This window comes from Anabas testudineus, chromosome 19 (assembly GCF_900324465.2).
Source record: "Anabas testudineus chromosome 19, fAnaTes1.2, whole genome shotgun sequence".
In the NCBI taxonomy this organism is placed as follows: domain Eukaryota; kingdom Metazoa; phylum Chordata; class Actinopteri; order Anabantiformes; family Anabantidae; genus Anabas; species Anabas testudineus.
The window spans coordinates 8,291,559-8,305,144 of NC_046628.1; the positions used below are offsets into that span (position 1 = coordinate 8,291,559).

General features: G+C 41.4%; 1 protein-coding gene across 1 annotated transcript; it reads left to right on the plus strand.

Annotated features, from left to right (window-relative positions):
* Positions 1-3,197: 3,197 nt before the first annotated feature.
* LOC113156135 (leucine-rich repeat-containing protein 4B-like) lies at positions 3,198-11,607 on the plus strand. The gene is made up of 3 exons (XM_026351072.1): positions 3,198-3,545; positions 7,300-7,898; positions 7,994-11,607. The coding sequence occupies exons 2-3, from the start codon at positions 7,656-7,658 to the stop codon at positions 9,962-9,964; spliced, it is 2,214 nt and encodes a 737-aa protein (XP_026206857.1). The 5' UTR covers positions 3,198-3,545; positions 7,300-7,655; the 3' UTR covers positions 9,965-11,607.
* The last annotated feature ends 1,979 nt before the right edge of the window (positions 11,608-13,586 follow it).

Consider the following 13,586-nt stretch of genomic DNA (forward strand, 5'->3'; position numbering starts at 1 on the left):
TTGCACTTCACTCCACTGATCACAAGATGGCAGCTGATGACTTGCTCTCTACATCAAGACGCACACGCTCATTGGTTGGCTTGGATAACAGTGGACTCCATATAGATGCTGACAAAGTTAATGGTGCAAACGCAGAAACTTGCTGTGAAGCTGTGAAACGTACGAAGGCGCCATGTTTGTGGACTTCACGTCAGGCTGCATGAAACAGGCTTTCAACATGTTGAGAGAAAGAAAATAAGCATTTGCAGCTTGACATGATTAATAAACTCCACTGTATTAAACATATATGTTCTCAAAAACAGTTAGATAAACCTTTTAAGTAGAACTTGATGCCAGTGCAATTTGTATTACAGAAAAACACTTTTGTTCCATTCAGACTGAGCTTCTTGAACCCACCATGGCTGAAATACTGGCATACACGCCAACACACACACACAAACGGACAGATGCGTACATGCCCTCACACTTATACGCATAAACACACTTTTTTTTGTTTTTGTTGTGTACAAACCAAAAGTGAGTTTTCACAGACAGGAAATGATGTCAGCACTTGTCTCCAAGGAGATGGAGGCAGTTGCTAAGATACTGTGACACTGCTTCTCTCTATTTTCTCTCCCTCTCTGTCTCTCTAACTCGAACACACACATAAACACACACAGGGATGCCACCATGAATAACTCGAAACTCTTCTTTGTATCGCTCTTATTCTTTTAAACAGATGGCAATGAGCACCAGTCCAACTTTTTTAGCTACATTTCTTAAAATAGCTACAGAAAAAAGTATCTCTTTGATCACAATCCAAATCGGATGCGTAAGGCCATTAACCAGATCACTAATACTCTTCACCCTATTCCTAACATCGGCAATACTCCTACAAAAATTATCCATATTTCTAAATCTTTGCTTTGAACTGCTTGCAGTTACTCAACCACCCACTTCCAGAGTGGTTAGGCCTGTAGCTAGTAATCCAAAATGATGGAAGCGATGGATGTGTATCAGCACCTCTTCAAAGCTTCTTCACAGTGTGAGCTGCACCTCGCTAGTGCTATCAGCATGCCACATATGTCTTGGCACTAGCATGTTGCTGCCAAATCCTCATCGCCCTCCCCTTCTCCTCCCCTGTGGTTCCTAACACAGCATTAAGAGTTTATGGGGTTTGGATTGTATTGGAAATGCCTTGCACTTGTCCTCTGGATAGTGAGATTAGCTCTTTCCACTGTATTTCTACTCCAAGAGCTTTCATGTACCGATGACACAAGCAATGCAGCGCTGAGTTTTTGTTCATTTACTGTGCACAAATGCATGTCCTTCTGCCTCCCTCTACTCTATTGCTCCCACACATATGCTCAAAGGTGCCTGTAGCCGCGCACACACACACACACGCACACACATATACTATACATGCATAAGAGGAATATCAGATTCAATGTGCAACGACACTGTGAGGACGCACAGTGGAAAGGAAGGAGAGCAGAGTCACAGGGTGGGTTTGGCATGGGCGGCGTGGAATCATTTTTAAATGGCGCAGGGGATGGAAGGCAAAAAAGATGTACAGAGAAAGAAGACGGAGAGTCTCAGAAAAAGCACTGAAAGGCAGCCAGGGCTGGGTGAGAGACTGGATGTGGGCTAAGATTTCAGCATGAGTGAGAGGGAATGAGGGAAGAGGGAGAAAGCGGGAAAGGAGGAATATCCTCTGCACCACTGTGTGACTGGAAATTTAATGGAGGGAGAGAGAGATAGAAGGAGAAAGAGAGGGAAGGAGGGAAGTAGATGGGTGGGAGAGAGACAGAGAGAGAGAGTGAGAGGCAGAGGAGGGGGAGGGGAGAGGAAGAGAGAGGCAAAGGCACAGAGACCTCATTGCTGTGCAGCTTTCAGCAAAAGCTAGTGGTTGTGAACAATGCTCACTACAGCATTCATTGAGAGGGAGGGGAGGAGCAAGGGGAAGGGTGAGGGAGGGAAGGAAGGGGGGAGATGGATGGAGGGGAGGACAGAGTGTATATATCTTGGGGGTCTTTCTGAAGCATAACTGGCCTTCTCTGTCCTTTGACCTTTGGTGTGAGCTGAGACACAGCAAAGATGCACTGAGATTTATTTTTACCCACAAACGAGTGCTGCCAGTGGAAACACAGCTACGGCGAATGACTCTCTCTTCCTCTGCACAAATTCTGAATTAAAATTAAAGCTTTGCACCTTTTGACGGGGATAATAATGGTGTAGGGGGTCTAAAGCGCTTGACATGTGGACACACACGACAACGATCGATACGTAGAGGCCACTTAAAGAGAACGAATGGCATCACTTTGCTAGGTAAATCTGCCTTTACTGGCTATTAACCTGTCGACTTCCTGTTGAGTTCTTTACTTAAAAACATGCGGTAGCCTTCTAAACCCTGAGACCTGCTCGCAAAATAATTCATACAGCACATTTGCATGCTTCAGTATTCAGAGGTTTGGGCTTAATAATGTACAAACTTCACGGGGCGGCTGAGTGTTTGCTGTCTGAAATCCTAGTGGCTACAGTGGCTTCTTTATGTGCAGCTTTAAATCCATCTGTGAGAACTACTTTGGGAATAAATACATAAATACTTATTTGCAAAGTCTGCAGAAAACAGACCTCATTAGTTTGCTAGATTTAATCTTAGTTGGCCATTACCAAAATACATGTGCTTGCACTGAACATTCATTATGAACATTGACATTAGGAGGCTTACAAACTACTCAAGACTCAATGGACCAGAAATGTTTCCTACTGCAGATGTACGGCTGCTTGTGTTGCTCATTATATGATAAACACCGAATGGTGACCGAACCTTCTTGAAATCTTACTTCATTTGAACAAACACAGTGGCTTAACTTGCTTATGATGGAGTGCTGCTGAGTCATATTAATAAATGTGTGACATTCACCACAAGTCTAGACCTTGTGTTGCACCTGTAATCCTAATAAAATGCATCTGATTTTGATAGAGTCCTTCTCTAGATGTAGAATTTAGTCCCTTAAAACATCTAAAGAACGTAAGCACATCCATGATTCATTGGTCCTTCATCTATTCTTCTAATGCTTTCTTAGTGGGATTCAGACTGAAACATACGGAATGTGCGTAAACAGCCGCTTATGCTGGACGCAAAATGCTCTGCCCAGCGGGCGCCGTCGCGTTTGCTGCCTGCGCTCCTCTCCAAGGATGATAAGGCGCATGAATGCACTCGCCCCAGACCTCGTTGCTAAATGTGATAATACTAACATCATTTTCTTCAACGACCCTTAATCTGATTTGTGTGTGTGTGTGTGTGTTTTTTTTTTCCCCTCGTCTCCGTGTGGATTGTGCTCATCTTTAACCTGCCACCACTGTCGCTCCCCGCGTTGCGTTGGCGCTGCAGATCTAGCCTAGAAGAACAGGAGCCAGCTCGGAGCCGTGGAAACAAGCGAATCAATTTAGGGAAGAGAAACGGGAAGATAGATAGCGAGGCTGGAAAACTGACGATCGGAGCAGAGGAGACGAGAGGAGAGAAAACATCGACCTCACGCTGCAGTCGGCCAAATATAAAGGTACGTGTATATTGGATGCACAGGTAGAAGGGACTGAAATGGCCGGCGTAATTATTGCATTTGTTACTCAGTGTGCGTGGATGCTGAAATTAGTCACGAGGTGAAAAAAAGACTGAATAATGAGATGTGCAAATGTTTCAAAGATGCACAATCATCTAAGCGAATAATGTATATGAGCTAAAGATCCAGCCAATGTCGGTGTCAGTGGAATAAAGCTGCGATTGTCATTGGCAATGTATGAAAATAACATGGTGAGCACGGTTCCTTATGTAAAACCTGCGTCTTTCACGTGTCCACACTTGTTATTTTTTTCTCCAAAGAACGATACAAATTCTGTGGATTATATATTTTTTTTGGGTGCAGTGATGTGTTGTCATTACCCAGAAGAGAGAATGGATGCAAGCCATTTTGTAATGCAGCATGTGCAGAATTAGGCCTATTCAGAATTTCAATTGCGTTCCCGAGAAGGTGCGCCGTAGTGAGCGCAGCTGCATAGATGAATAAGGCCATTCTGTTGAATTGTAGGAGATATTATGCTAGAGGCTATATGACGAGGGGAGATTGCAGATTAGCGCTTGCGACTGCAGGAGAAATGGTCAGGTTATGTCTCTCTCTCTTTTTTTTTTTTTTCATTTTCTCATGATCTGATATCAGAGAAATGCGAAACTACACTTGTCATCAGGTGAAAGTGGAGAAAATATTTTGGCATGATCCTGCAATTTTCTCCCTCCAGAAGCGATGCTTGTTACTATTGCCTACTGGTGAAATGCGTCCCATCCTACCCTGATTCCCACGTCCCGAATCAATCTAGTGTTGTCATAGTTACAGTAGATGATGTTGGCCCTGCTGCACCTGTGTTGCTTTGTGTTCATCTGGACCATCTGTAAATACATGAGGTCTAATTGGGCCTCGTGTAGGCACACAGGAAACGTCTCACAGCCTTTGGTGTTTGTTGAAAACAACAAGATGATTTTTTAAATGAATTAATTCATCTGTTGCCTCTTCATGAACCTTAATAACTCTGTCGTGGAGGGCAGGGCATTGATACAATCAGGCGCTTACAATGATGCGATTAGTTTGTAGCAACTGGTCAGCAGCTTGCAGCTAATTTGTCTTTTCACGACTGAGCGCTCTCTCAGGCCTGATCGAATAATCAATATCTACATGGTTGCAATCTGCTCCCGACATGAAAAAAAAAAAAAAAACAAAACAAAAAACGGCTAAGCTTAAGAAAGAGAAATACCTTTCAGTGAAATTGGTCGAAAAATAAGAAAAAAATCAGCGCAGCAGCTTCAACCGTGTCACAAACCCAAAGAAAACACACAAGGATGAGGATGAAGGCCACATGAAGGCGACAGAATCGGCCCCCGGATGAGTCAAGGTGTATTATTCTAAAAATAAAGGCCATCGTCGACTTATGCTTTTCTTCTTGAGCTTTTATGTGGTGAGAAACTTGAAGATGGGGGAGGTCAAGGCAACAGGCGTCGGCAGATTCAAGGTCTCTCCCTATAATGCCACTTCACCATGGGTGCTGCTTTGCATAGATAGTTTAACTGTCTCACCACAGTCAGCTTTTCACACAATACGAAGTAGTTTCTTGATTGTTGAAGAGCAAACTTCCCCTTTACCTTTGAGCATTTGTATAGTACAAAAATCTTGGGGACAAATTAGGGAACATGAATAAGGAAAAAGACAGGAAAGCACCACCCTTACAGTATGTATGATGTACCAGTGGCTGTGTAAAAAATACTGGATCCAAAACAAATTCTGTTTTGCGTGCGCTGGTATGATCAATCTTTTGACCAGCTGAATATCAATGATGTTGTGTTTTGATGCTTCGTTTTTGATGAATCACTTTCTGATGAGCTAATCACTGTAGCCACCAAACCACCATCCTGGATCAGATACCTTTCTGGTGCCTGGAATCGACATTGAAAATGTTGTTGTTGTTTTTTTTTTTAAACTCCGTCCAATTATTGCAATGCATAATTACCTCACGGATGGGGACAAGAAGGAGACTCTCCAAAGAAGGACAGCAGTGTTAAGCAGTGTTAAGGACACCATAATGAGGAGTGCTGAAAAGTGTTTGCACACACTCCCATTTACCTTTAGCATTTGTATTCATATATCTACATTTATTCTCTTATCTGCGATGGATAATGTGCTTTTTTTATTTCTCAGTGGCAGTTACAGTTAAGATTGTTCTGGATATGGAAGTGTGAATATCTCTATGTGTTTGTACCAGAGAGAGAGTCTGTGGGATGTCCAGAGCATCTGAAAAAGTCTATTTTTAGCATACTCTCTTATGAGCTTTCTTAATAGCTGCTTTAAGAGTTCTCAGAGCTATGTTTTTAATAAAGACTGATGTTGACCTAATCCTCAGACCTTGTAGACATTAAGATTCATAGCAGATTTCTTCCCACCCTTGTGGTACTGAAGGCCAAGGTTCAACTGCATGCTTTGCGAGGTTTTCCTGTACTCTTATGCGAATCTACAGGCGTGTTTGCATGTAGCAAACTAGATGTACAACATTCAGGTTTTGTTCCTGTAGGTAAAGCAAATGTTCATCAAGCTCTGCTAAACACATTAATGTGGAATAGGGCACTGGACAGTAAAACACAAGATGGTGAGTGAGCAGGTTGCCACAGCAACTGTGTTTCTAGGAGTGCATGCATCGTCGCTTCATAGGAGAGGAGATGCTAAGGATGGCCATGAAACCTTTAAAACATAAGGAAAACGTTAGTAAAATATAGCCCAGAGTTATATTTGATAGAATATTAATAATGGAAACACACACTGGCGATATAACTGATAAGAAACAAAGAGATTCTTATTTGACAAAATGAGCCTGTGACTGCTAGAGTCATAGTGTTAAGCATAATATGCGCAAGAAAACAATGAACACTTCCCTCTCTCTTCCTAATCACAATGGAACAAACACAAGCATTTCTAAATTTAGTGTCAGCTGATACATTTCTGTTTGAAGAAGTGTGTGACACTCTTTTAACCAAAGGCACCCAAATACACATTTGTATGTTAAAAAGCCATAAAAGTATTTGTTTGCAATATAATTATCATGTGCATGTTTGGTTTATCAGCATTAGTGGTTGGAATCCTTGTCTTATTGTGCATGGGTTATTGTGCACAGCATGTGCATTGCAGTAAAATTTCAGGAGTCAATAATCATTCTTTCATATCTTAATTGCAAAATTACTGCATGCAGGCATAATTTGTTATCTTATTTGTAATGCTGTGCTGCTACCTCATGATGAATTGCACGGATCTCTGCATTAACCTTAGGTCTAGATGAATCCCAATGGAAGTTGGCATTGTATTGAACAGCTTTGCATTCTTTTAAACGCGAGCTTCTACTCCTGTCAGTATGTATTATACTATAACACCATCAGAAGATGGACGATGAGACTGTCATGCTAATGGGTATACTGCTGACCCAGCTTGAGGTTTTTGAATTTTGTGGCCATTTCAGACCATGACCCAGATGTTAAGTTCAACCTAAGAAGAAAATGGCAGCTGACTCACCAGTTAGACTACAGGCACCAATTTGAGAGCTACCACTTTAGAAAAGAAAGCCCAACCAAGCTTGTCATGGTGACAGGACATTGTAATATTTTAAGATTTAAATTCAGTCCCCATAATACTTTCATGTATGTGCCAGGATAATATCTTAAAGCTACTGCACTGTGCACTTACTTGACCTCCTTTCTCTCTTTCCTTTTCTCTTTTCTCTCTACAGTGAGAAGCTACATCCACAGAGACAACACGTTGAATAGCAGATATCACCCTAAATTGGACTATGACAGTAATGATTGTAATGGGAACAAAAAAAACACAGGTTTCCCTAAAATGACATGCTAAAAATAGCAAGGTGTTTGATAGTCCAAGAAGCATGAACAAAGTAAAATAAGAATCTATTAATGATAAATACAATATTGAATATAACGTTGCACTTTTGCCTCTTAAAAGAACACCTTGAAAAAGAAACAGAATATAAGCATTAAATATGAACATTAAAAGAAGCAGCTAAATTCCCTTGTTTGGAGGTGATTTATTAACATCATAGCATTAGGGGTGGGTCATGACTCAGTTGCCATGCGTGTTGTCATGGTGACCAGCCCCTGTACCCGTTCCCCCCTCCTCTGGTTGGTCCAGCTTTTGTTGTGGCTTCACAACCATGGACCTCAGCTGACAGAGGCAGCTTCTCCCTGTCCTACTCCCTGCACCTGCTCCAATCAGGCGAGCCGTGTCATCTGTACAAGGAAGAGTTTAGATCAAATCCCAGACAGTATTTCAGAGAACACAAGATACCTCAATCTACAAGAGAACTCAATTCAGGTAAATATGACTTCACCTACGAACAGGCTATACATTCAGAGTGAATTTATTTTGATAATAGTAATTCTGATGTCACAATTTTCTTTCCATACCAGGTGATCAAGTCTGACACATTTAAACACCTGAGGCATTTGGAAATCCTCCAACTCTCCAAGAACCACATTCGGCAGATCGAGGTGGGAGCTTTCAATGGCCTTCCCAACCTCAATACGCTGGAGCTTTTTGACAACCGTCTCACAGTGGTACCATCACAAGCCTTTGAGTACCTCAGCAAGCTAAGGGAACTATGGCTACGAAACAACCCCATTGAGACGCTGCCGGCATTTGCTTTTCACCGTGTTCCCTCTTTACGTCGTCTTGATCTAGGGGAACTCAGGAAGCTGGATTTCATCTCAGAGGCTGCCTTTGAGGGTCTGGTAAACTTGCGCTTCCTAAATCTTGGCATGTGTGGCTTGAAGGACATCCCTAACCTCACCCCGCTAGTACGACTAGAGGAATTAGAGTTATCGGGGAACCAGCTGGGCATTGTTCGGCCTGGATCCTTCCAGGGTCTAGTGTCACTTCGCAAGTTGTGGCTGATGCACTCCAGAGTGTCAGTTATTGAGCGCAATGCCTTTGATGACCTCAAAAACTTAGAGGAGCTCAACCTCTCTCACAATTCTCTGCATTCCCTGCCCCATGACCTCTTTACCCCTTTGCACCAGTTAGAAAGGGTTCATCTCAACCACAATCCTTGGGTGTGCAACTGCGATGTTCTGTGGCTTAGCTGGTGGCTAAAAGAAACAGTCCCCAGCAACACCACATGTTGTGCTCGCTGTCATGCTCCCCCAGGTCTAAAGGGTAAGTACATTGGGGAACTAGACCAGAGCCACTTTACCTGTTATGCTCCAGTGATTGTTGAGCCACCTACTGACCTCAATGTCACCGAGGGCATGGCTGCTGAGCTGAAATGTCGCACTGGAACCTCGATGACCTCTGTGAATTGGTTCACTCCAAATGGCACTCTGATGACCCATGGATCATACCGAGTTAGGATCTCAGTGCTTCATGATGGAACACTGAACTTCACAAATGTGACTGTGCAAGACACCGGACAGTACACTTGCATGGTAACCAACTCCGCTGGAAACACAACTGCATCCGCTGTGCTCAATGTGACTGCTCCGGACCCCAGTAACAGCTACAGTTATTTTACCACTGTCACTGTGGAAACAGTAGAGACAGTAAGAGGGGAAGATGAGAGGCAAGCAAGCAAACAGTATATTAACGAGACCTTCATAAATTTTTCTGATCCTACTGTGGAGGGCCGACCAACCACCACTTTATCGCCTTCTCTTTCCTCACTGTCCACAGGAACTAACAGAGCTCCTGAAAACACAGTGACTGTGTCCATAATGGATGTAACTAACATTCCTGGCCTCGACGATGTAATGAAAACAACTAAGATCATCATTGGATGCTTTGTGGCCATTACGTTTATGGCAGCTGTAATGCTTGTGGTCTTCTATAAACTCCGCAAGCAGCACCAGCTACACAAGCACCATGGACCAGCCAGAGCCATTGAAATTGTCAATGTAGAAGACGAGATTGGAGCGGGGGCTGGAAGTGGCATCTCAGGTGGTTCGACAATGAATTCTGGCACTGGCGGAGAAGGAACACTGAGAATACATCATCCAGAAATAGTCAACCTTCCCAACATTGGTCGTACCGATACTCTCAACCATTATTACAAGACACATCATTTCAACAACAATGTGATGGGTCTTAGTATTGGCAACGAAGGGATGGGACCAGGAGGGATCCTCAGTAACAAGAACCCGCAAGGCCTGGATATCCCCATCTCCTGTACCCCAATCCCAATCTCTACATCGAATTTGATGACCACATCAGGCAATGGCACCAACCCTAACTCTATGTCGCCACCGCTACCGATGTCTCTCCCCATGCCTACAATGGGCTTACATGGATCGATCAAGGGTTTCATGGGCCAAAACCAGAATCCCCAAATGGAGCCTCTTCTCTTCAAGGGAAGCTCGAAGGAAAATGTCCAAGAGACTCAGATCTAAAAACAAAAGTGAGAATATATGGAGAGAGAGAGAGTGAGCAAGTGTTGGAGACAGAGAGAGGATTGATGTTCGGTTTATGTGCGGAATGATTAGACACTAGAGTGCATTGACATTACACCAGGAGAGAGAATAGACTGACATGGATATACACAAACACATACTTATCCGTGACAGTGTACTGAGCCAAGGATTACCACAATGGGCCACTTGTGCTTGTAGTAACTATCATGGCCATGGAGATCAAGGAATGGACATTGCTACAATGTAAATCTGTGCCAAAGCAAATGTTTTTTGCAGTTTCTACAAGCTGTGTTCTCATAGGGAAAAACTAGCCTTTCAGAGTAATCAGTTCCCAAATCGTTGTTGGCCAGCAAAGATGAGAAGACATGCACAGCACTTACCACATTGAAGATTGATATTACAGAACAAAATCCAAGAGACGTTTTTCTTCCACACAAAACACAAACCACACTCTCTCTCAAGTGACTCAATAGACTCCCTCAAGGTGAAAATGATGTAGGCATAAATAGATGGACAAAAAGGTACAGTGCAGTACAAACTACTGTGAAAAATCCACAAATTATATAAATATATTTTCATTTAAATATGTATCATTACAGACTCCGAAGCAGAGATATTTTGGGGTGGATGTATAAGCTGGTATAGTTTGTTTCTTTGTGAATAATCAGGAGCGACAACAGTGGAGGTTGATTATGATACATGTTTTAAGTTTGGCTACTTCTCAGAAACATAAGGGCTCAATTGCAACACTCATTGTGAATCTTTCAATTGGCGTTGTGACATAAAGACCATTTAGGTTGTAGAACAGTAAATGCAGATCTCTGTTTGACAAACTTTTGTCTGTTGCTTCAGTAATAATCATTGCAAACTTTTGTGTTCTGAGAGTGTATTATGTATTTTGTAAAAGCCAGCTACTTGGTATTTGAATTGACAATTCTGATACTTAAATGCCAGCATCAAATAATGGTAAAACTATGTTCCACAAACACGCAAAAGTAATCCAATGCAAAGACCTGTATGGGGAAAATAAAGTGTTGACAATGTGTTATCTGAATCAGATCAGCAGCCAGATATTTGCTTTTAGACAGGAATTTGATATGACCTCCTTGCTCATGTTTACCATAACAATGCCATAAAATGCTGTGAAAAGGATGATTAGACATCTATTTGCCGCAGCATTTAAGAAGGGATTAAACATCCATCTTAAGATGATTGGAATGAATGGAAATGTACAGTATATTAATAATAATAATGTCTGGTTGTATGACAATTGTAAGATCCACATTTTTACAGTGTAACTTTCATATGTTAAATGCCATTTACGCTTCTTGCGTTTCAACTATGTATTTCTTTATTTTTGTTAGTTTGATATAATGTGTACAGTTGTCTAGCCATGTATCATTACGTGTGAAATAAATCAATCATATATTGGGTTGTGGCAGCTCAATATGGCAACCACGTACTGTAAGTAAAGAGTGACGTGAGACGTTATGCAAGCCTCTGTGCTAAACCTGGATTGAATATATGGTTTGTGGTTTAGCCATTAGTCATTCTGGTAATGATATGTTCCGTCTACTCTAGTGACCTGTTCAGACAGCCTTTTAGTCACTCCCCTATGGATGTTCTATAGATAGGTATTGCGGAATTTATGTTTTTAAATACTAGTTTATTCTTAATGAAGGTGAATGAATGGTGCTTTTGCCTCATATTAGCCCTCAAAATGCTCCTTCTATTGTGATGTTAGTTTTGATACGGAACAATAATTAACCAAAAAATAAATAAATTCCCCCTGTTTTCGATAACAGACTATATTTATCATCCAGGAATCTAAAATGTTTGTTGCAATTGAGCACAAACTGGACATACAACCAGTTAATCATGATAAATGGAGTGGACATAGTATTATCAAGCAAACCACATGGATTTCAACTAAGAGCCAACTCTGTATGCTGTTTTTTGCACCTCTTTCTCAGACCAGAATATATACAGCATGTACAATATAGGAGATGTTTCATGTGAGTGATGAAGGTTTTTCTTATCAGCAAAACCACACCTACTGGAAGAAAAGGTACACTGGGAAAAAGTAGCGATCATGTTGGTGATGATGAGTGATTATCTGAAAGAAAACCCACCCAGATTGTGCTGTCACAGAGGTTATTCCATGAAAGGAACATCTTCTACATCAATGCACACTACATCCATCCTAAAACATGCTAAACATCTAATCCATCCTTTTAGAAACCTTATTATACCTGCAGTACTTGTAAACAGATTGATCAAATAACTCTGGCTGTCTAAATTGCACCTGTGTGTTTTCTCAGCTTGGTGTTTTTGGTGGCAAATCTAATTAAATATAAATGTGCTGAGATCCAACCAACAGACTAGTGGGCAGGATTCAACTGTAGCCCCTCAGAGACACAAATAGAATATAAATGAAGGCTAAAGACACAGCATATGGCCACTCCCTTGATGTGTTACATTTGGTGGCTCTGTCATCAGATTTCAAAGAGCATACCAGATACGTCCTTGTGTGCTATGTGTGTGGGTAAATGTCTGCATCTTCACCACAGCACAAATATTCTTAACACTACTGTAGCAATGTTTTATCATGATGGTGACTCACCTAATCAGCGCTTAAATGTTCCTTTCATACTGTACCTCTGAACAGCAATAACATGCACCGCACACAGTCATCATCATTGTGAATAACATTTGGAAGAAACGCAGAAGGCCTTTTGTTGGATCTTAGTGTAATGGCTGCCATTGTACATATACTTGATGCAACTGAGAAGGAGGCTTAAGATCGCAAGCTTGACACCGGAATCTGAATATCTGCAAATTAGGCAACTGTACCTCACTGTATATTATGTTTGTGAATTGGTGGAGCTTGGCGACAGGTGGAGTACACATATGTGCATCATCTGCGCCATGCATCGCGCACAATGGATGCTTAAGTCCAGATGACACTTATTGGTTTGTTGCAAGCAAAGCTCCTTAATGAAATGGATTATCGTTTCTGAGACAACAAATTGCAAGACAAGAAAATGGACTGACCTTTTGGTTCTTTAAAGGTAAGCTGCTCTGTTTGATATATAATGATAAAAAAAATCTGGGTCTGTTTTGAAAGCCTTTTAAAAATAAAGATAGAACAGTGTTAAAAAATAGATTTCTTTAATACAAACAACTGATAAAGTCATTTTGTGATTTTTTTTTCCCTTCGGGCATTTTCCAGTTGTTGGCTGTATCTTGATGTGTGATATTCTCAGTTTGGGTCTTTATGTATTGTCATTAAATGTCATTTTTTTCATGTATTCATCCAGGTACACAGCGCGCAGTAGTGTGTATTTCTTCAGTTCTAGCAAAATCAACATGTGCTGTACTTGCACTTCAATGACTGTCATACAATGACTGAGAGGTATATTATTTAACTGTTTGCTACTTCTGTGATCTCGGTTTGTCACCGGCTGTATGGAGTTATTCTGCTATTAGAAACATTTACCGCTTTCATTCTTTGTTGTAATTTTATCCTTCATAGTACCACAGCTAACTTACGGAGAAATTAATTGACAAGTTAAACATGGAGATGTTTCAAATAAGTTGT